The 24,443-nt window shown below is 42.5% G+C and overlaps 1 protein-coding gene across 4 annotated transcripts in view; it reads left to right on the top strand.

Moving 5' to 3' along the window:
* The window catches only part of CPT1C (carnitine palmitoyltransferase 1C), a 1,701,035-nt gene that overhangs the window by 261,134 nt on the left and 1,415,458 nt on the right, over positions 1-24,443 (top strand). For all 4 annotated transcript variants that reach the window (XM_044083414.1, XM_044083412.1, XM_044083411.1 and 1 more), the window contains exon 4: positions 11,054-11,225. In XM_044083414.1, coding sequence (XP_043939349.1) covers positions 11,054-11,225 — 172 coding nt within the window. The remainder of the gene's footprint in view (positions 1-11,053; positions 11,226-24,443) is intronic.

The raw sequence follows: 24,443 nt of genomic DNA, 5'->3' as shown, positions 1-24,443 counted from the left end.
ACTTAAAAATATTATTCAGTCTAACATTCAAAGTGAGGCAGTCACATACAAGTCCGTTGACACTGTTGTGGAAGCAGATGAAGCGGTTAATTATCCAACAGAATTTATGAATTCACTCGATTTGCCAGGGATGCCACCGCATGTACTGCAATTTAAAATCGGCGTGCCAATTATCATGTTGCGAAAAAGTCAACCAGCCAAAGCTTTGCAACTGCACGCGGATTGCAGTAAAAAAATTGAGCAACGTCATAGAAGCAACAATCTTGATAGGACCTTTCAAAGGTGAAGATGTCCTCATTCCTCGCATTCCTATGATTCCAATGGATATGCCATTTCAATTTAAGAGATTGCAATTCCCAAATCGATTAGCGTTTGCAATCACCATCAACAAAGCTCAGGGCCAATCTTTAGAATTGTGCGGTTTAGATCTACACAGGGATTGCTTCTCACATGGACAATTATATGTTGCGTGTTCTAGAGTCGGCAAACCAGACAATCTCTATATCTGCACAGACAATGGAACAACAAAAAATATTGTATACCCACAAGCATTGTGAAATTAAACATATTAGAAACGTGCGCTTTCTCTTTTCTTTCTTTTCCATTTAACCAGATATATATATATATATATATATATATATATAGATATATATAGATATAGATATATATGGATTCATATCACTTCACTGAAAGACCATTTCACTGAGACCAAATCACCTAAAGTTCATTTCACCTAAAAACTAATTTCACTGACAAGTAGTACTCTTAGGCAAGTCAAAGGTTTATGCCCTTTTGTTTTCATTTTTGAGTTTCATACCTGAAGTCTTCAAAAAAGATAAGTATCCCTTTGGGGGATCCTTTTTTCATGCTCTAACCGATGTCAGAAAAAATTAACTATTGTCTTGCCTGTGGAGAGCGAATACCTCATAGAGATTTTCATTCTTACTGCATCACCTGTTTAGGCCCAGACCACGACATCCCTCGCTGTCGGTTTTGTGCCTTGTTCAACGCCCGAATTATTCGTTGTCGGGCTATTTTTGTAGCTAAATACTTTTGTTCTCCGTACTCGGAAATGGCTTCTGTAAGTCATCCGACTACCGATCTTCCGAAAAAACGTAAGGATGAAGACAGAGTCAGACCGCTTGGGTCCAAAACTGCCAACGACGCTTCCGATAAGCTAGTTGCCAGTCCGCCGGTACTCAGTGAGGCGCTTTCACAGCCTTTGATACCCGCTACTACAGATTCGCTGGCCTCAGACCCATTTGGAGTCCAGTATGCCACGAGATGCTTCTTAGACTATGGAACCTGCGGATGTCTCTACCTTGGATATGTCCGGAGCCGCTGTGCAGGCACCGGCTTCTGAGTGTGTATTCAGGCCTACAGATTTTTATATTAAACCAACAACTTCATTTCAAGCTAAGAATACCGAATTCCTCAGGCCTAAAGCTCGCACTAAGCCTAGAAAACAGATGACCAAAGCGCATTCTCAGGCCCGTATGCCTCAAAAACAAATGATTAGAATGGCTGAAGACCTTATTACATTAATTAGGGGAAGCCTGCCTTCCCCCTCTAAGAGACCTAGAACTGATTTTCTTTCTGATTCTTCTGATCAGGATTCTGATACCTCTGTGCCTTCTGACTACCAGGATTTACCCTTATCTACTTATGAGGATTCTGATGCAGAGGATTCCATTCCCTCTGCTTCCCCTGCAGAAGATTTTTCTTTTGGTGAAACCTTGCATACCCTTAGGGAGCATTTCCGGTGGGAAAGCCAGGACTATTCTCAGTCCAAAAAAGAGACTTGGGGAATATTTAAACCTGCCTCAACACAGTCCTCTAGCTATTCCTCCTGTTCTGGAGATTGTAGATGATGTTTTCTTTAAATCCAGCCTTACCCGAGACACTTTGCCTCCAGCTCCCAGGAAACCTGACTGGTACTACAGTGTACCTGACTCTCACAAATTCCTTTTCAAGAATCCTACTGCGGATCCAGAGACCATTTCCCAAGGACCAAAAGGTGTTAAGGCTACTACTGCCAAAAGTCCTACCCCTTCTGATAGGGATTCTAGAGCTTTAGACAGATTGGGTAAGAAGGTATATACTTCTGCAACTTTGGCCATTAGGGCTTTAAATTGCCAGTTTCATATGTTAAAGTATCAGCAGCATATTATGGAATTAATTAAACAGCAAATGATGTTGATTCCTCACTGTGCTGAACACAAAGATTTACAAGAGTTACTGCACTGTCAGTTCTCTGCACTTCCCTTTGGCTTATCTAATGTGCCCACGGTATTCACGAAGTGCCTAGCTCCAGCCATTGCATTTTGCAGGCAGAGAAATATTCAGATTTACATAAAAATAAATAAAGAAACATAGTAGTTCCACACGGCAACACCATTTAATACAGATAGAATAAAACAACTGGTAAGCACTTTCACGGATTAGCACCACTTCATCAGACCATAAAACAGTTAAAAATTAGTTGCAATTAAATAGTCTTACAAGTACAAACCAATGAAATGCTTCAATTCATTAAGACAATATAGACAATTACAGATGGACTCATCAGGTGTGCCAGAACATATACCTGGTATAAAACTATATAAAATCACTTATAACTACATATCAAACCCATGACAAAGTACTAAAAACTCAGACTGTATGTAAAAAAACATATAGGATATGTCCATGCATATATGTATGTGTCTGTGTGTGTGTGTAGTAAGGGCCCTAGCTCTCAAGAAAGGTTTTAAAGAAACTTTACTATTTAGACCTGGTGGTTTATCAGCTTGATAGAGGAGTATCTATTTCTGTTCAACAGCTTCAGTGCTATTCTTCAAGTTACCCCCTCTCTTATTTGCACATAGTTTCCAACACTAGAAACTTAAAATTATGTACCGCACCTTCTTTAACCCCATGCATGGCCAAAGCACTGCTCTCTTTAGCATTTCTAATATCTCTTAAGTGTTATAAAATTCTGTCCTTCAAGAGTTGATTAGTCTTGCCTACATAAAAAGAAAAGCACTCAATGCAATAGCAAAAATGTACCACAGTTTTACTGTGACAATCGGCATAGAAAGTCACATTAATCTTAAACACCACATGTAGGTGTACAAACTGCCTTCCTGTATGAATGTGGGTACATGCCATGCATCTCCTACATGCGTAGGTACCAAGTCTATCTGACAGGACACACTTCTGGTGACAAAAAAACCTATAGCATAGATGGCTTTTCAAGGATCTGTTGTTCCTAAATGTAAAACTAGGTTCATCTCCCATCACTCCCTTCAGTTCCTGAACAGTCAAAAGAATATCCCAATTATTCTTTATCACATTACATACCACATGTATGTTACTTGCAAAGGTTAGGGGCATCCTAATTCCATTAGTAGCATCACTCCTTGCATTCAATGTGGTAATCACATCAGTAGCGTCAGATCCCAACACCTCCAATGGCTTCCTATTATAGTAGGGACTGCATCTATCCTGATCTCCCTCCAAGCCTTATTGATCTGATAGTGTATCACACTTGCTTTATAACCTCTATCTATGAACTCACATTTCAACGTAACCAATGCTGTTGCTAATTGTCATTGTATAGGTGCATGGTGCGAAAAATCTGTCCTTTAACACATTCAGTTTAGTATGTTTGGGATGCATACTCCCATTGTGTAATACATTATTTTTCCTCACTGTTTTCCTATACATAGTAGTAAAGACTGAACAAAAATTATCCCTGTTTACTCTCACATCCAGGAACTCAATCTCACTAGAAGAATATTTATATGTAAAGTTTAGACAACTATTAATGCCATTCATATACTGTAAAAAGTCAATCAAACCCACTTCTGTGTCATGCCACAGCAAAAAAATATCATCAACAAAACATTTATACCAAACAATGGAAGTGTAATAGGCATTGTTAGAACATTAGCTTCCCACTGCACCATTGAAAGGTTGGCATAGCTATTGGCACAAGCAGTGCCCATAGCCACACCAACTTTCTGTATATAGTGTTCATCTCCAAAGATAAACACATTGTTCTCAAGAATAATCTCCTTTAGTGCATGCAGAAGCCTAACCTTCCCTGCATATATGTTCTTGCTAAGTAGCAGCTCCCTAATATTCTCTATCCCCCAGGTGTTGGGAATGACTGTAAATAGAGACTCTGTCTAGAGTCACAAGAAAACAAGGATATTTTAGTGGTTCTAAATATGCACTCAAGTAACCCAAAACATCTTTGGTATCCTTTAAAACAGTGTCACATTCATTCAAAGATGAATGCAAGTTTTTCTCAACGAATATCGAAAGTGGCTCAGTGGCCCAACCCGTACTGGACACAATAGGACGCATGGGGGGGGTTGATCAAATTTTTGTGCACCTTCGGTAAGCCATACATTATAGGAAACAAAGGCAAATCAACACTGAAGTATTCAAACAAAGATTCAGAAATCATTCCAGAAACCAATAGGTTAAAGACAAAAAATTGTATTTTATCAATCACCCCCTTCACTGTCATGGGGGATATCAAAGCATATGTAGTATCATCACAAAGGAGGTTCACCATTTTCTTAATATACAATTCTTTATCAAGAACAACAATGCCTCCACCCTTATCTTCTGGTCGTATTTCAACACAAGGCGAACTCTTCAATTGAAATAGGGCTTGTTGTTCAGCAACTGACATATTAAAAAATGTACTTTTAGTATGGTCCGCAAACCTCTCTCAAAGCTGTTTTTCACATACATCAATAAACAAATCTATAGCTGAATTAGTCAGTGGAATACATGCACTCGGTTTCTTAAAAACACTTTGCTCATGTACACTGTCATGGAACATAGCTTTTAGTGTTAAAGTCGTACCAAAAAGCCTCAGGTAAGCACATTTACTGAATCGGCGCTCTGGGCCGGAACAAAAGTTAAACCTCTATTGAGCAAAGTCAGTTGTGTTTCAGTAAGTGCATATGAAGATATGTTAAACGCTAGACCTGCTTGGCCCTCTTCCCGGTCCTGGTTTGTTCATCGACGCTGTGTGGATGCCGTATTCTTCTATTCCTGATACGGCTCCTGGATCTTCCTCTTATCGAAAGGGGATTCTGTAGTAAAAAAATGCCCCTGTGGTATACTCTGTATTTCAGGGACACGTACATTATTGGGGCTGAGTCACGATTGTACCATCTATTTTTACCTTACTACAGGCGCAGTATCTCTGTTCACACTCAAGACTTCCCCTTTCCCTTCAATACTCACTATATTGATGGCAACATCACTTAACCCCTTATCAGCCATTTTGAGAGATGAATTTATGGTTCCAGTCATTGATGACTCATCCAAAGTAGGCGGAGCCTGTTGAACTAATGGAACAGACTTGTTCACCATCGTCACATTCTCATTCCTCCACCCATTTCCTGGAACTCGCCGTGGCAAATCTTAGGTATTTCTCCCTCTTGCCCAGGAAAGTACATTGCCTTCTTGAAAATCATTTAATATTCAGATTTACCCATACTTGGACGATTGCCTGATTCAGGCCGGCAGTCATGACTTGCTATTACAACACCTGGCATTTGTAAAGAGACTTCTAACTTCATCGGGGTACACCATCAACAAGAATAAATCACACCTATTACCCTGCCAACCGATTGTATTCCTGGGAGCAAGCTTGAGTGCAACTTCCCAGATGGCATTCCTTACTCCAGAGAAACAAGTTCATTTGACAAGCTACTTCAAACTACTGGCCACGAAACCCAGCTATCTGCAAGGAAAATCCTGCAAGCCCTGGGGTTCATGGCCTCTTGCATTCTGTTAATTCCATATGCAAGACCGCATATGAGGAAATTTCAATGGTATCTAAAAAGTCTATGGTGTCATCATTCTCAGGACCTGGAAACAATGATTCCTATCATTCCTTGTTGAAGGACAGAGTTCCTCTGGTGGGCAGAGGCCAGCTACCACAACAAAGGGACTCCCTTTCACTCTACCCCTTGCTGCCCAAACCCTAACAACAGACGCATCAGACTATGCATGGGGGCGCTCACATGGCAGGGCAGTGCATTAAGGGCAAATGGAACCCAAAACAGATGCACCTGCATATCAATCAAAAAGAAATGTTAGCTGTACAGAATGCTCTGATAGCCTTCAAAGACCTTATTCTTCCAGGACAACTATTGATAAAGACAGACAACACCACAGTTATGTGGTACATAAACAAGCAGGGAGGAACCCATTCCTACCCACTCTGCAGACTAGCCATGGCTCTGTGGAACACAGCCTTGGGCTACTAAGTGAACTTACAAGCTGAATTCCTGCCAGGCAAACTAAATTCACTGGCAGATGACTTGAGCAGAAATGTCATGGATCCACACGAGTGGAAACTGGAACCCAAAATATTCAAGCTCTTGAGGAACATATTTTTTAATCTTGCTGTAACATCTTGTCAAGTTTCCTTGCAAGTCATAAAAATCCGTGTTTTGCTATGCCATTTACTGCTCTTTGTTCCACGGTTGTGCATGTAATTCTTTCAACTGCTTTGTCTACTCTTGGAGAGATCCTAGAATCGCTTCAGTGTTTGCTGTTGAGATGCATGTCTTATGTTAATATACCTTTATTGAATGATATTTGTACATTCCATGTTGTATTTAATTCATACTGCATATGTAATAGTAGATCTTCTACATCATTTTGGATAAACTCCATTGAGGTTCTTCAACATTTTACATGGAGTACTAGTCAGGCTTTCAGGTGCAGAATTGTTTGGGGTGTTATGCCCTCCCTTTATGAACTGGTGCCACTCTGACCTGCTGCCATAGATGCAGTTTATCCACGTGCTGACATTTTGTTTAACACAGGTTAATAATGGTTTAGTTAGATTTTCTTCCTTATCACTGTTGCAGTAATCTTTACTATTGGGATATCCTGCTGAGGATAGCCGAGCATTCGGTCAGCATACTAAAGGCTTTACATCTTCTGGACGTCGTACTACTAGCACATGTTATCCCCAAGTCCTTATCAGATTTATTGTACTCCTTGAGAATAGTATCTTGGTCTGTGTTCATGAGTGCCTTTTATTGCATTGTATTTCCTATTGTTTAAGTCTGTGTTGGATGATTTTGTGTGTTATATTTGAACTTGATTTTTCTTTTAGCTGACATTGTGTTCTGTGATAAGTATAGCAGTGAGTGGGGAGCAGAAGATCCCATATTTGCCAATGTGATATATGAGAGTGAGTAGTGTGAAAGCCAATTAGAGATTACAGTTAACCACTTCTGAAATGCCATTCTTTCTAATGTTGTCCATTAGTAACAAAACCCTTGTACCATGCTGCCTGTCATCCCCTTTCAGCTGCATGGCCTTTGTTCTCGGTGTACTTTCTCAGTGTGTTTTGGATTTCTAATAGTCATGACTAGAATGGAGTCCATTCCTATGTCATGGCATGATTAGAGTTGATGAAATTTGTATTGTTTCATTCTTTGATGTCAGCAGAGTGCAGTTCTTAGCACCTGCAATATGCCCAGAATTGCTACTTTCTGTAATTCATGTGGGATTACATGTTCTGGTAGCATGTACAAATATAAAGCAATGTCTTTCGGCTTCACCCATTAGGGGGTCAACACAGCGGATCACAGGTCTACAGATTGATTGGCAGTGTAGTTTTATGGTGTCGAGTTGCCAGCCTGGTGCTCAACCTTCACAGAAGACACACACACCACACACCTACTGCATGTCTTTAAAACTCACTTGACTGCAGGGAGGGCATGCCGACTCTGTACAGAGGGTGCTCCAGCTGAGACTTTAACTGGAAAACGTGTTGCTGTGAGGTGACAACGCTGACCACTGCACCACCACGGCCGGCCAACCTGGTAGCATATGACTCTAAATTCTTTTTATTACATCTGTTGCTCCTACTGCTATTGGAAAAGTTTGAGTAACATTCTTCCACATTAATATTGTTTCTGGTTGCAAATCCTGGTATTTTATGACTTTGTGTCTCTCTTGTACACAAGATACTGTTGTCTCTGCATGTCTCTGAATGATAACATCCCAGGCTCCGCCCTACATGGGCTCAAGCAAAACTTAATACCACCATTGGGTACTCTTTTCAATCGTAGTCTAAGCACTGGCTTTATCCTAGCTGAATAGAAAAGGCCACAGTTATCCCCTTGCACAAAGGCGGTGCTTCCACTGACCCCAGGAACTATAGACCTATTAGCCTGACTAGCCTTATCTGCAAGGCCATGGAGAGATTCATCATGGAACTAATCAACAAAGATATTGGTAATCTCCAAATAGTTGACTCTACTCAATTTAGATTTGTTAAAGGAAGATCATGTCTGTTAAACCTGGTGGATTACTTCGACACAGTCACCAACGTCCTTTATGAGGGGAAATTTGGACATACAGCCTACCTAGACTTAGCCAAGGCTTTTGACACTATTCCCCACTCAAGCATAATTGACAAACTCACTCAGCTAGGTATCAACCCGTATGTCATTAGATGGGTTGCTAACTGGCTTACTTGATAGAACCCATATAGTGAAAATAGGGTAATCCACTGCAACAGCAGACTTGTAACCAGTGGTGTTCCACAAGGATCAGTCCTGGGACCTCTCCTGTTTGGAATATATTTCTCCGAAGTGCAAACTAAAACTAAAGGTTTGTGGCTGACAATGTTTGCTGAAGACTGCAGACTGGAGCAGTCATAGAATCTCCAAACAATGTCAACTTCCTACAAAGAGGGTCTTTATAGCAATAACCCACGCCTGGGTGTGGGTAATGCTAAATTTACCCACGGTTGGCATGGTTTGGTCCCGAGGCGGCCCGAGGACCAAACAAAGCCAACCGTGGGTAAATTTAGCATTACCCACACCCAGAAGTGGGTTATTGCTATTAAACCATGACATTATTTAAGAAAAGAAACTATTACTTTTCTTAAATAATGGCATAGTATAATGCCTGTTTACTGCCCTTCCGCAGATGTCTGGCATCCGTGGCAGATCTGATGTACTTTCGCGCCTGCGCAGTACATCAGAGCTGTGGGCAAAAGCAACAGAGAAAGCAAGATCTCCGTTGCTTTTTTTTAGTGTTTCGCTATGTTAAACTCATTTAACATAGCGAAACACTAAAAAAAGCAATGGAGATCTTGCTTTCTCTGTTGCTTTTTTTTTTAAAACACTGTCTCGCTATGTTAAATGGGTTTAACATAGCGAGACAGCTTTAAAATGAGCAACGGAGATCTCCGTTGCTTATTTTAAAGCTGTCTCGCTATGTTAAACCCATTTAACATAGCGAGACAGTGTTTTAAAAAAACGTGTTATACTAATGGAAAAAAGTCCGGGCGACCGGACCTTTTTCCATTAGTATAACTCGATTTACAACGGGCACGCTGGCCAATCAGCGTGCACGTTTTTCGGCGGTCATGGTATAATAACAAATAACTGGTGCCAAAGTCATGGCCTTAAACTCAATGCAAAAAAATAGTCATCCATTTCGGTAAGAGCGATGTTCCTGCTAACTACCACATCATTAACAATGCCCTAAGTATGCACTCCGTGGTGAGAGACCTGGGCACACAGGTTGACAGCATCCTTACCTTTGATCACCATGTCTCCACTGTGGTAAGAAGGGCATTCTATATTGCTCATCTCATAAGTAAGGGCATTGCCTCAAAAAAAAAAAAAAAAAAAAAAAAAAAAGTTATAACCTCCCTGTACTCTTCCCTTATCAGGTGAATAATTGAGTACAATGCCACTTTGGTACGTACCTTTCCAAGCACCTGAAACAAATTGGAGAGATTACAAAGGTTCCGCACAAGGAAAATTCAAGGTCTTCGGCATCTGTCCTATAAGGATCATCTGAAATTACTGACACTTTATTCTGTTTCATACAGAATACTTGAAGGCGTTCTCTGCCTTACATACAAGACCATCTTTGACCCTGCTTTATTGAAAATGTTGCATATCTGTAAAGCAAGTAATACACAGGTTACTCACTCTAATGGCCTTAACCTGGTATGTGACCATTAATAGAACCCGCTGGAGGGTCAGATTTATCTCCCAGAGGTTACTACACCTTTGGAACGGACTCCTGCTTCATGTCAAGCAGAGCACCTCCATTGGCCCACTTCAAATGCAGTCTGGACGACTGGATGCATAACCATAAATTCACCACAGGGTTCCTCCAATGCCCATCTTGGACAGGGATGATAGGTGCTGATTGTGGAAAAAAGGGTAAAACTTGGCTAGGCTTGTAAGAGCTCTAGGGTCATTAGCCTAGTATCCTGCTATGATCCTACAATTTCCACTCTTGGTGTGTTAGTAGGTTTCCAGTCTTTAAGTGTTGAAGAGTTTCAGATTTTTACTTGCTGTATTAACCAGCATGTGGGAAGCCCAGTGGCTCAGCGGATAGCGTTGTCACCTCACAGCAAGAGACTCCCTGGTTCTATTCTCAGCTGGGGCACCTTCTGTGCGGAGTCTACATGTCCTCCCTGTGTTTGTGTGGGTTTTTTCCGGGAGCTCAGGTTCCAAAAACCTGCAGTAGGTGTTGGACACTTTATAAATTGGCCATAGGTGTGAGTGTGCATGCAAGTGTGTAGTGTGGATGAACTGCAGTGGCAGGGCTAGCCACTTGTCAGTTATTGTAAACCTAGATGATTGTTACTGTTGAAGTAGCATCAAGATCCCATGTGAAAAATGGGGAAACCAGCCTAAAGATATTAAGGTGGACTTAGCAGTAAAGTCTTGAAAGTAGACTTTTTAGTTTTGTCATTTTCTCCCTAGCTGGAGTAATATCACAGAATGTAGACTGAGTGTTAGAATAGGGCCTTGCCTTAAATCTAAAAGAAGTCCTTGTGTTTAGAGATTGCAGTCTGAGAAGTAGGGGTATGGACATTTTTCATTGTAGAGCATTTTTATAGGCAGCACTGTACCTCTTTTAGTGAAAAGCAGCATTGGTCATTTCTTAAATATCAGCTTTTCACTTGTACAGAAAACTTTGTTGTGCATAATGTCATTGTCATAAATCCATAAGGCTTACCTCAGATTATGTGTTTCTTTTTCAGTGATTATTTATCACACAGTGGTCAGAAGGTACTGAGCGCTTTACTCTTTGCCACAGCACTCTGGCTTGCACTGATTATGATGATGAGGTACATTCTCAAGCTGTTGCTGTCTTATCATGGCTGGATATTTGAACAGCATGGAAGAATGTCCAACATTACCAAGGTTTGGCTGGTAAGTTTTCAGTTTGATATGTGATGGGAATCTCGTTGTTGGTGGGGTGACGTACGTCAGTATTATTAGTTTAAAATGGCTACATGGATGATTCCAGCATCTGATTTGCACAAGAACTTTTTATGTACTGTGAACTGTATCACTCATGCTAGATGGAGCCACAGGCAAACCGCTTCTCATCCTAATATTCTGAATAAGCCCTTATTTACTGTAAACTGTATATTTTCTTCAGGGAGGGCCATTTCACAGTAAATATGACATTTGGGTTTTGCCCACATTTTGTTTCACAGTGATCATTAAATTCCTTATGAAAATTAACACTGGCCTAATTCCTTTGGAGGTGTTAACACAGATTGCATGAGGCTCTTGCATATGTCACCTTGTTCTTGTTTTAAGTATCACTAGTCTCTCAGTTCTTGATGGATAAACTTTTGTTCTGTAATGGCATGTGATAGGTTTGCAGGCTGACAAATGTTTCTTGCTATACCAAGTTTTAATCAGGATGTCAGAGAAAGTGCGATTTGATCTTGGTCTTCTAAGGTGACAACCAGTGTTTTTAATTATTAGGTTTTTACTGGAGACAATTTCTGCTATGCTCTGATCACTGTTATTACATAAGAGGTACCATCATTCCATACCCTCTCTGCTGCTTCATTCTGGGCAGCCAGATCTACCAGGAACCTTATTGAAGCAGATGTGGACAAGAAGGTGAGATTATTTCTTCACACCAGATCCAGTTGGGGAGGTCTTCCCAGGTCTGGCAACCACCAGGGCAGAGTGAATAGTTTCTTTATAGATGAATAGGTTCATAAATGAATATTAGGCTAACTGCCCTGAAGGACCATTTAAGCCTAGACAGTAGACTGTGGTCAGAATTAAGCCCTGTACTTTGTGTGTATGGGTTGAAGACCTTAACCATTATGCCAAACCTTCCCCCCATTCAGTAGTTCTCCTTTTCCAATCCGACCTTTTGGATCAGAGCTGTTGGATCAGACTTCCACCCAGGGCATTTCTGCATCTGAGCCTAGCCTTTGTTCTCTGTTGATATCTAACAGTTCTTTGACTCGCACAGCTCAAACTCGGACGGGGTGAGTTCAGAACAGAGGTGTATGGAATTGTTTCCCTCTGTGAGCCTTGGCATTATACTTTTCTGCTGTGACTTCACCTCTGATCCAAGCTGTGTGGTAACCCATTTTAAGCCTGCTTAGGGGGCTTTGTCTCCTAATGATCAACTCCTTGGATCCATATTGAGCTTGTCTTTTGAGAGAGTTCGGTTTCATTCCAGAGAGAAGACTAGTCCCTTGAGTTCGGATCCATCCCTTCCACTAAAGAATTTACTACGGTCCAGAACCTACTCTTGTCCTGTTGGCACAGCTAGTAACCAAACATCTTGTGCCAGCTCCTATGGAAGAGACCACCTCAACTTAGGAGTCCTCCCTAAAGCATCCCACTGAGGAGGTACACAGGAAGCATATGTGCAAAAGGAGGCACCTGAATTCCCCTCGGGAGTCTGTCACCACTGATACTGACTTGATGAAGGAGAAGGTTCCCCCAGATTCCCTTGAGGATGTTTCATTCGGAGCAGTTCTTGACCTCCTTAAAAAGAAAGGGCGGTGGTCCTCTTAACTCCATAAGAGTCGTTTTTCAGTGAGGCTTTTGGTTTTGTTATGTGTACATCTTAGAAGTTCTGCCTGCAGATGAGATGGTAGACGGTATCTCTAAATAGGTGTGTAAGAAACCAGACACATCTGAACCCATCCCTAAGAAACCAGGTAAGTTCCTCTTTGCTTCCAAGGATCATTCCCATTAGAACAAGTTCCCAGCTGTGGGAACTAGCAGAAGAAAGTTCCCCTTTCTGTCGACTGAACAGGGAGTCTTGTTTGTTGGACAAATTTGGGAAGTGAGTCTACATCTCATTTACCTTCTTGCTTAGGGTATTGAATTGTTCTGCACATGTTACATATTTTTAGAGAGATAAGACCAAGGAGATTTCCCAGTCTCTCCTAGGGACCTTGCTTATGGATCAAAGCAAGTCTATTGATGCTCAACTAGCTAGCTATCCTCCAGTCCTTGTCTAACGTTTATATGAGCCTTATCTCCAGTGCCATGGAGGGAGCAACTGGCATAGGCATATCCAGCAGGAGGCATGCTTGGGTATGAGGCTCTGTGACTTTTTGCAAAACATTTTAAGATGTCATTTGTAAATGCCCCTTATGCAGATCAACACTGTTTGGTCCCAAAGTGAAAGAGACAATATGTGAAGTGAAACAGACGGTGCATCTCTTTCTGCTGTAGGGGTCAGATTTTTCATTCTTAAAAGGACCTTTTCCAGGAAACAAAAAGAAGGCAAGAAAATTTAGTTCTGCAAATCTTGGATCTTCACCTGACACTTCTGGAGACTGAGCTGCCCATGGCAGAAAGGAGATGCCTTATAGTGGGCTTCGCCTTGGGGGCAGAGGTGGTCCGCAGAGTCAAGGCTTCAGAGGTCCTTTCTCTAAGAAGCCTTTTCAATGCTCCTGAGCAATTACCTAACTGCTGCACTCTGGAGGCAGTCGGGGAGCGTTTACCTCTGCGTGCAGCAACCTGGACCCCAAAGCACCTGAGACAAATGGGTGCAGAGAATCATAACTAGAGACTGCTTCATTCCCTTCTTTGCTTCCTCTTTAGCCCCAAAAAGACTTTGTAGTGTTCCACCCTTTCAGAGGGAAGAGGGCACTTCAGAAATAAAGAGCTTCTGACCAATAGAGTAAATCAGGAGGTCTCATCAAACCAAAGAGGATCCGGAATTTACTCAAAGCTCTTTGTAGTGGCAAAGAAAAATATGGGCCTAAGTTACTTGAACAAATTTTGAAAGAAAAATGAATTTCTGAATGGTCATAGTAGTTTATTCTTCCTCTTCTGAGGGGGGGACTACTGGATGTGCTCTATAGATCTTCTGTCCACCTTTATATAGTAGCATCTTGTGTTCCAGGAATTATATCCGCTGTTCCCGGAAGTATCTTGCTTCCATCTGAGAGGTAACAATTTTCATTTCAGAGCTCTGCCCTTCACTCTTGCCACAGCCCCGTGGATGTCCACCAAATGTATGGCAATAGTGGCAGCTTGTCTTCAACTGCAGGGGGGTTCTGGGTGTTTCCTTATTTGGACGACTGGCTTTGTCACTGCCCCTACAAGGGATCTACTCATCTAAATAAGGGACTGCTTGCTCTGTTTGTGTTCAGACCTAGGCATTATGGTGAATTTAACAAAGTTTAGATGTCTCCCAGCTCAGTCTTTAGAGTTCCTAGAAGCTCAGTTGGACACACAGCTCCAAATTGCAAAGCGTCCACAAACAAGGATTACATCCATTCATCAAGCCTTGGCCATCTTGTCCTATCTCCTATCAGAAGCCACCAGCAAAGAATAATTTTTCATCTTCTAGGCTATGTGGCATATTTGATCATCCTGTTCCCCTGACCAAGTACTGTATACAAGTTCTACAGTGCACTCTTGCAGTCCAGTGGTCAATAAGACAGCAATTCTTTCTAATTATCTTTTAAAGAAGATTTGCAAAATACGTATCCAATAGTGGTTGGAATTCCCGCAAGTTTCACAAGGATGTCCCTTTAGTCTTCCTTTTGTTCCAAGCCACTATGAGCACAGACACTTCCCATGTGGGGTGGGGATGGGGGTCATCACCTGTGAAAGACAGTCCAAGGTGCATGGTCACAATCAGAAACCTGTCTATACATTGGTGTATTGACAATGAGATTGGTCCTCCTAAGGCTGCAGGCCTGTCAAGGCTCACACCCCTCTGATGTTATCGCTATCCAGATAGATAACATGGCCGTCACCTGGTACATCCACAAGCAGGGTAGATCCAGTGATTGTCCATTATGTCGTGAGACCATGTGAGTGTTGCAGTGGGTGAGAGGTCTTCTCTCTGCTTTCTAACAATAACGTGTGGTCCGGGGAAATCCACTGTGTTAGGGATAGGTTGAGCAGGTCTATCCTTCTCCCTGAAGGGGTCGCTTAATCCAGCAGTCACTGAGTCGATATTCAGTCTTTGGGGCCAACCTTCCTGCGATCTCTTCACATCTCTCTGCAACACTGTTGGTCTTCTATCCCGGTTCTGACACCTATTCAGTTAGTTCTGTAACTGGACTTATTACACCTTGCTGCACCATTTTATCCATCTGAGCTTTGACTTTGTCCTGCATACCTATTGGAACGTTTCTTGCTGATCTAACTACTGGACTGACCTCTAGGTCTGACTTCATAGAATACACAACTGGACGTTTGCCCAACTTGTCATTGAAAACAACAGCATACTCTGAGAAAATGGCTTCAAAAATTGGAACTAGGATATGCGGTTATAGGATAAAGTTCTTTGGTAAAAGAAAGTAGATTCATTCTCAAACTGTCTCTGAGACGCAATGATGACTGTACAGTCTTCAAACTACATAGAATAACGAGCTGCAGTAGTTCTTAACCAAGTAATATGAAAGCACTACTGAGCCTTCATTTGAATTTCTTCACCACCATAAGGAACAAGTTTGGCACTACTACCCACACTGAGTTATTCATTAGTTCTCACCTTAGCAAATGTGTCTGCTGATATAACATTACACTTTAAACCAGTGTCTACTTTGACCTAGTGGATTTACCATTGATCTGGACAGTGCAAAACACTTTGTTCTTTGCCAACAAATTCACTGCATCAGCTTTTTTCACCAGTTGCTGATTCACCTACATAGAAAGTAGAATTGCAGCTTTCTATCTGCTTGACTTGCTTTTTTGAGTGACCCTTTGTAATCATGTGAGGCTTACTTGATCCGCAAAGCTTTTGAAAATGGTCAATTTTTTTACACGTCTGGCATTGGTGACCAAATGCTAAGCATTTTTCTCTTTTAGACTCATGATTGGCACCACAATTGCAACAGTTAACAATAAAGCTGGATTTGGGTTTTGGTGACTCACTAGTGTGCTGCACTGAGCATGCTCCTTTCTTAGAACTTGCTGGAAAACTATGTAGTTTCCCTGGCGAACCAGCAGGGTCTGTGGCTGCCATGTGCTTAGGCCTGTTTCTGTTTGCCACGTTTGTATACTGTCTACATTTTCTATGGAGTCTGCTGAAACCATGCTGATGTCACTTGCAAGCATACTTGTGTGTCTTTCCTCTAACTTCATGGATTTGACAAATCTCAATGGCTTTACTTGAGAAGTCATTGTCACTAAGCAAAATCTTTCTCACAGCAGGACTATTAATATCACACACACACACCTGTCCTTTAACTCATCTTTTAAGTCACCAAACTGACATACTTTAGCTTTGTTTTTCAAGTCTGTAATGTAAGCTGCAAAAGTTTCCCCTGGTTTCTGATCTCTTATGTAAAACAAATGCCTCTAATGTAATATTTGTCTGGGGGTTGCACATTTCCCTGAATTTGCTCTTCAAACACTCAAGGTCTTCCTTTGATTCAGCCTGTACAACATTATGACAATTCTCACCTTCTCCCTCATATACTGCTGGAGCATACACAAATGAACGTTCTCTTTCAATGGTCTCTGTCCCAGCTAGGTTTAACAAAATGAATATCCTGGTGCGTCATTTTTGCTGGAATAAGCTGCTTGTATAAAAATATCATACTCTTGCTCAAATATTCTCCAATTCTGTGCAATATTCTAATCAAATACAAGTGGTGAGGGCTTTTGAAATCTGTCTGCCATATTAACACATACCAGTGAAGGGTTTTGCAAGTATGCATGAACACAGACATATACACACATGCCAGAAATTTATGCCAGTATTTGTAACTTTGCCTAATGGCACAACAAGCCTCTGAATAAGTGAACTTTGTGAAGTCTCTTGGACACTGTAATACTCTCTGAATTGCTATACTGCAAGAAATCACCTCTTATTAGTGTAAGAAACATTTCAAATAACTGCACTGTGCGAATTAACTGGGCAGAAGAAGCTCAGAACAAGAACATTTTGAGGTAACTGCACTTTGCGAATAAACAGTACACGGCACACTGAAACTTCCCAAAATGGCAGAACTTTGCTAGATAATTCTTTACAGTGCAAGAAACACTCTGTAATGGTGGCACTTTGTGAATAGACACACCCAGCACAAAAGGCTTTTCAAAATGGCTGTATTTTGACTGACTGAACTTCCTGAAATAGTTGCACTTGGCACACAAACTCTTCAGAATACATACACACTGTAAGCAGTTTTACACACTTAGAGATACTTCAAATAACTAGTTATGCCCTTGATAAAATACAAAGCCATAGCTATGCCAAAACAGAGCACTTTGCCAAAAAACGTGCATTCACCTTGTTTTATTTAAGCTTAATATGCCCTTTTTAGCCATAGTTTTCCTCATTTAATCTCTTTTCATGCCCATTGTACTTTTCTTGTGCTCGTTTTACTGTCAACATGCTCATTTTGCTTTTCTGATAATCGTTTTATCAGATATCTTAATCTTAAATATTTAATTTAATTAATAAACCTTTTGTGCCTCTCGCTTGTCTAGTAATGCGGTTTGTGCCCTTGTAATGCTTTGTTTAATCTTTTTTATAAAATAAACTGGTCGTGCAAGTTTTCATTATCTTTGGTTCTTTTCTGCCTCTCTTTCATGCTCATTTCTCTAAGTTTACCTTCACTGTTATCTCTGCACCTCGTGACTCTGAATATCAATCTCTGGAATCCCACTTCTGACACCATGTCGCTCGTCTAGTCAGGATGTAATAAGCAAGTCTTTGTGGATTCTGTTCAAGCAGCTTTATTATGTACAAACACATCACTACTATAGCTTATTAACTTCAATTTAGGTAACTTGTATACAAACTAATTGCATTCATTCTCACATGCTCACTCTCCGGCTGTACTAATAAATGGCACTGAGTGTAGCACGTGCCTGCTATTTATATATGCATGTTCAGTCCTTGATGTGCTTCTTAAAGACACAGCACATATACTCTGTTCTAGAAGCACAAAGTGCAGTGCGCTCTTTGCTTTGATTTCCCAGGAGAGGGAGTTGCCAAGGGATGCTCTAACCCCCATTTGGTCCCCAGGACTGTTTTATGCTTTCCCTCCCTGTCCTTTTCCATAGTTCTTAAGGAAAGCATTGTCGGTGAAGATTGCAGTCATCCTCATAGCTCCGCTTGACAAGTATGGTTTCCCTTTCTCTGGCCTCATCTAGTCCAACCTGCCTGGGTGTTTGGCTCTACCCCAGATGTACTCTCCCACCTGTCAGGGTCACCTCACCGTGACATTCAATCCCTCAAGTTGACCACATGGTTTCTCCAGTTCATAGGATGGTGAAACATTGCAGGTTTTCAACCTCTCTTCATATCTTTACTTCATCCTAGAAACTTTCTACATATAAGATTTGCAAAGGAAATAGGAAAGGTTCCTCATCTGGACAGTTGAGAACAATCGTGATCCTTTCAACTCCTCTTCCAGCAGACTTGGAGTTCCTGGCCTGTCTTGTTTAGAATGAAGCCAGCTATTCCATTATCAAAGTGCAATTAGAAGCCATATCTTCCCTTCACATTGGTGGTAACCATAGTCCCATCGCATCCTTAAGACTATCTAAAGTCTATCTTCGAGGAACTTTTTTGTTATGCCCCTACTTTAGAGGTCCAGTTCCTCCCTAGGATATTACCATTTTACTGCAAGCCCTCACTACCCATCGATTTGAACTTTCTGCCAAGATTGATTTAATATTTTTTATCATGGAGAAAACTGTTGTTTGTTGTTTTTACTTCTGCTAGGAGAATTTCTGAGCTCCATGCCTTGTCTGTAATACCTGCTATCTTTCACAAAGACAGAGTGTATTTGGGAACTTTTCTTCCAAAGGTGGCTTCTGAATCTCCTGTCAACCATTCTGTAAATCTGCATGATTTTCCCCAAAATGTCAAAACAGTGCTGAATATGCATTGCACTTAGAATTGTAAATGATGAACATCTTGTATTTACATAGGACAGAAGCATTCAGGAAAACTGTTTGTTTTGTACTCCCCTGTCAAGATAGGAAAGGGGGTATCTAAAGATAGTCTGTCCCATTGGTTGTCTGAATGCATATCTTATGTTTATGAAGAAAGGAGTTTATCACTGCCTACACTTCTAAAAGCTCATTCCACTAGATCTTTAACCTCATTGGCAGCTTTCTTTTCTAGAATACCTCTTGATGGCATCTGTGTGGCCACTGTCCTGTTCAAGCTCCATACCTTCATCTTGCAGTATAACTTGGGCATTCAGTCCAGATAAACAGACTCTTTTGGTTCGGCTGTGCTGTGAAATACCCATGTTAAGTTGTCTATCTCGCCTTTGTTCTTGCTGGTTGGGTTCGGAGCCGATCCTCGGCTCCGACTCTGCCATCTACTAAAGCTCGAGAGCTATTTTCTGGCTCGTGGCCTCCCCTTATCCCACAATGCTTGGCGCTGGATACCCAGATCTCGTTTGCCGCTTCAGCTACGAGATTGCGCTTTTACTGGCTCAGGTCGTATTAATCTTTTTTTTTGTATTACTAGCTAATATTTACCTTGTATTTTTCTTAGTTATAGATTGTCTTTCCCTTGTAGTGTAGTTAGACTGCGTATCCCCTAGTTTGTCCCACTAAGGAAACTCGTTTTCTGTTAGAGAGTTTCTACCCTCCCATCCCCCACTTGTTTCTCTCTATTAGTGGCTAACCCCACCCTTGTTGTACCTATAGGAGTAGTGTTTAGCCTTGTAGTAATTGTATATTTTTGTTAAGGATAGTTTTTATTAAGTGTGTGTGATAGTTTTTTGTGGTTATTATTGTTAGCTTAACTAGTGTGAGTGTGGGAGTGTTTCTGTGTGCCTTGTTTAAGCACTAGTTTAATTTTTCTCTCTTTAGTATCCCCGGGCCAGTATGTCCAAGGATACTAAAGTTTCAGGCTTCAAGAAGTGTGACTCATGCTGTCAGAAGATGTGTCACACTTCTTGTGTTTATTGCTTGGGTTCCCTACACCTGCAGGACTCCTGCGCAGTCTGTCATGCCTTCAGCCCAAGAGTCCTGCAGGAGTGTAGGAACAAACTTATTTTGAGAGGCTTACTTAAGCCAGAGGGATCCCCGGTGAAGCCTCAGTCAGGGAAATCCTCAAAGCCCTCCAAGCCGTCTGCTCCCAGTTCGGAGCCGTTGCCGGGCGGAGCATCTGCCTCCTCTTCGGCTCCGGCAGGAAGAGGGAAGAGGTCTAGGGAAGACCTCAGTCAGCTCCGACTTTAGTATTGGAACCGTCGTTGGGCCGAAAACATTCTAGGTCCCCTTCCCTAGAATCTGTTCATTTGGCTCCGAGGTCACCGTTGCTTCAGTCTGAACGAAGCCATAGGTCTCACTCCTCTCGGTCCTCCAGGTTATCTGATCATGACTTGGAGAGGGTGGTCAGTAAACTCCTTAAATCACAAGCCCTGGCCAAAATGTTAACCAGCCCTTCTCAACAGACTGTGGCTCTCCCGGTGTCTTCAGCAGTTCCACCTCTGACTCCCCTTTTCTGTTCGGAGCCGGAGCTGGTGGGGCTTGAATCTTGGAAATGTCGGAGCCGATACCACATCTTTCGGCTCCTTCGTCGGCTCCGATCTCTTCATTGGTTCCTTCCTTGGAGGGATCTCAGTGCTGGGGCTCCCTCGTCTGCTCAGAGGGGGCAAGTGGCATCAGACCCTTGTCCGACCCCGATGTCCTTCAAGGATGCATCTGCAGTCCTAACAAATGGGTTGTCCTGCCTCAGGCAGCCCCTCGGTCGGCCGGATTCCAAAGTCTGGGTCTGGCCTCGGCTGATGTCGCACTTCACCCGACATCACTGCTGCTGTCAATTGGGTATAAAGGCATCAGCCGACGCCATTTTCCTCAGTCTTTCTTGCCGTGCGGTGCCCGAAGCAGAAGCTGTTCAAGTGCGGTCGGTCAGATCCAGAGATTTCTTATTCCGAAGACTTCTAAAAAGCTAAGTACCCCGTTGGGGACTCTTTCTTGCCTCAGCTGATGTCAGGAAAAAGTAAATAATTGTTTAACTTGTGGGAAACAAATACCTCATAAGGATTTCCACTCTTACTGCCTTCCTTGCTTAGGCCCAGACCACGACGTAGCAGCTTGTCTAGCCTGTGCTTCCTTCAACCGACGGACACTTAGACGTCGGTCGGAGTTTGCGGAGGAGTTTTTTGGTCCCACTTTTGCTTACAAAATGCCGTTGGAGACTCCGACTTCACAGTTAGCTAAAAAGCGTAAGGAAAAGGACCGACACTCGCGGTCCGCGGTTTCGGCCGAAACCATGGTTAAGCCAACCGCGAGTGTCTCGGTTTCGGCTGAAACAGAGTCCTCGGTTCTTCCTTCGGCCGAAAGCATTCCTCCTGCAGCCGAGGCCTCACACAGCATGGCTGAATCTGCTACTGAAATTTCTCCTGCTGTAGCAGGCACCCAGGATTTATCAGATACTATTCCTTTAGACATATCTACTCCTGCACGTGGAGCTGCTAGGCCCCCTGCATCCATGTCTATCAAGGCTTTCTCTAGGGCTAAAGCAGCTAAATCTTCTAAGGCCTTGCCTTCTAAAACCCCCTCACTCAGGCCTAGCTCTAGTTCCCAAATGCTTAGCCTGGCAGAGGATCTCATTTCTTTGATCAGGGGATCCCAACCTCATCCTGACAGGGCCTCTCATCCCCCTCCAGACAAGAGGCCTAGAGCAGAGCCCCCTGAACCAGTTTCTACGGATTATTCTTCTGATGATTCAGAAAACTCAAATCCTCCAGAAGGCCCTTATTCTCCATATGAGGATTCTGACGCAGAAGACTCCATTCCTTCTGCCTCTCCTCCTGAGGAATTTTCTTTTGGGGAAACCTTGCATGCTATGAGGGAACAATTTCAATGGCAGGGTCAGGATTTTTCAGATTCTAGGAAACGGCTCAGGACCTTTTTGCATTTGCCACAGCATAGGCCTTTAGCCATTCCTCCAGTACTAACAGTTGTGGATGATGCATTCAATGATGCTTGTACTGCCCTGACTCTCTTCCTCCGGCCCTGCTAAGCCCGACAGATACTACAGGGTCCCGGACACACATTATCACCTGTATAAGGCTCCTATTGCAGATCCTGAAACTATTTCTCAAGGCCCCAAAGCTGTAGCAACTGCCAAAAACCCCCCTCTGAAAGAGAATCTAGAGCATTAGAGATGGGGTAAAAAAGTTTATACTTCTGCTACTCTTTCGGCTAGGGCTTTAAACTGTCAATTCCACATGATTCAGTATCAGGAATTTTTGTTAGATCAACTAAATAAAAAACTATCCTCTCCTGAACCTATAGACCGTAAGTCCCTTCAGGATTTGGTACATAACACTCAGCAGGTCAGTAATCATTCCTTAAAATGCGGCTATGATGCACTGGAGGCTTCCTTTAGATCAGCTATGACTGGTACAGTGATCAGAAGGCATGCATGGTTAAAAGAGCAATCCTTACCAGACCATGTAAAGTCAAAGCTCCTAGATGCTCCCATGGAGAAACTTAGTTTGTTTGGCTCCCCTACACAGCAAGTGTTAAAGAAGGTGGAGGAAAAAGCAAAATCTGTCCAAACAGTCAAGGACTTCTTACAGGTCCAGCCTCCTAGGTTTAGTAGAAATTGGCCTTCGAAGAATTGGTCCTTTCCAGACACCAGAGCACAGAGAGGCAGAAATAGGCTCAAGAGGCAGAGGTCAATCCAGAGGTGCCTACAGGGGACGTCAGTGGCAGCCTAACAACCAGAGAAGTACTGCCGCAGATCCAGCTACTACCACTTCCACAGGACAGTCACAGTGACTTGGCTCTGATACCGCCTACCAGGGAACAACTGGAAGCACCCTTAGGCGGAAAGCTAGCCTTATTTTCAGTAAACTGGCATTACATTACAGGAGACAAATGGATTTTACAGACAATAGACAAAGGTTACAGGTTTCACTTCCATACTCTACCAAGGAAGAGAGGAATGCCAAACCTACCACCAAACCAAAAGACAAACGCTTTAGGACAAATCAACCACTTACTAAGGATGAGAGCTATAGAAAAGGTACCGGCTATGGAACAAGGACAAGGATTTTATTCCAGACTTTTCCTGGTGCCAAGAAAAGAAAATCAATGGAGGCCTATTCTCGACCTGCCCGCTCTCAACACATATCTCATTGTCCCAAAATTCAAAATGCTGACCCTACAGCACCTTCTTCCCATGTTGGGCAAGGAGGCTTGGCTGGTGACTCTAGATCTCAAGGAGGCATACCTGCACGTCCCTATTCGACCAGATTGCAGAAGATACCTCAGATTTCTTGCAGGATCAGAGCATTATCAATTCTCAGCATTGCCCTTTGGCTTATCTACTGCGCCCAGAGTATTCACGAAATGCCTGGCATCAGTAATTGCTCATTGCAGGCTTCAGGGAATTCAAATTTATCCATACCTGGACGACTGCCTGATACAAGCGGACAACAAGATCAAATTAACAAAAGATTTGGAAAAGGTTATTCACCTACTGCAGGCCTTGGGATACACAGTCAACATAAAAAAGTCAAGGCTGGTACCATCCCAAAGGATTACATTCTTGGGTGCAGAACTGGACACATCAAATCAAATGGCATTTCTCACAACAGAAAAACAACTACCACTCTATTTCAAGGCATTAACAACGCAGAACCAGCTTACAGCAAGGAAAATCCTGCAAGCCCTGGGTTACATGGCATCCTGCATAATATTGATCCCACATGCCAGACTGCATATGAGGAAGTTGCAGTGGTACCTAAGGAATTTATGGTCTCAGCACAAGCACAGCCTAGAAACCCAAATTCCAATAATTCCATGCCTGAAGCAAGAATTCCTGTGGTGGGCTCAGGCCTGTCAGTCGAACAAAGGACTGCCTTTCCACAGCCCTCACCCAAGCCAGACTATCACCACGGACGCCTCAGACCTCGGTTGGGGGGCACACATGGCAGACAAGTGTATACAAGGCAAAAGAGATGCTGGCAGTGAAACAGGCAATTCAGACATTCAGACCGTTTCTTCAACAGGGTCATTTGCTGATAAGGATGGACAACACCACAGTTATGTGGTATATCAACAAGCAGGGAGGCACACATTCATATCCTCTATGCCGGATGGCAATGGACCTGTGGAATGTGGCCCTGAACCTCAACATTCAGCTCCAGGCCTTTTGTGCCAGGAAAAGAAAATATATTAGCAGACACATTAAGCAGAACTACC

Source organism: Protopterus annectens, chromosome 9.part0 (assembly GCF_019279795.1).
Source record: "Protopterus annectens isolate FY-2018-M chromosome 9.part0, PAN1.0, whole genome shotgun sequence".
NCBI classification, from domain to species: Eukaryota; Metazoa; Chordata; order Ceratodontiformes; family Protopteridae; genus Protopterus; species Protopterus annectens.
The sequence above is the reverse complement of the archived record's forward strand: the minus strand, read 5'-3'. Positions and strand labels throughout refer to the sequence as shown.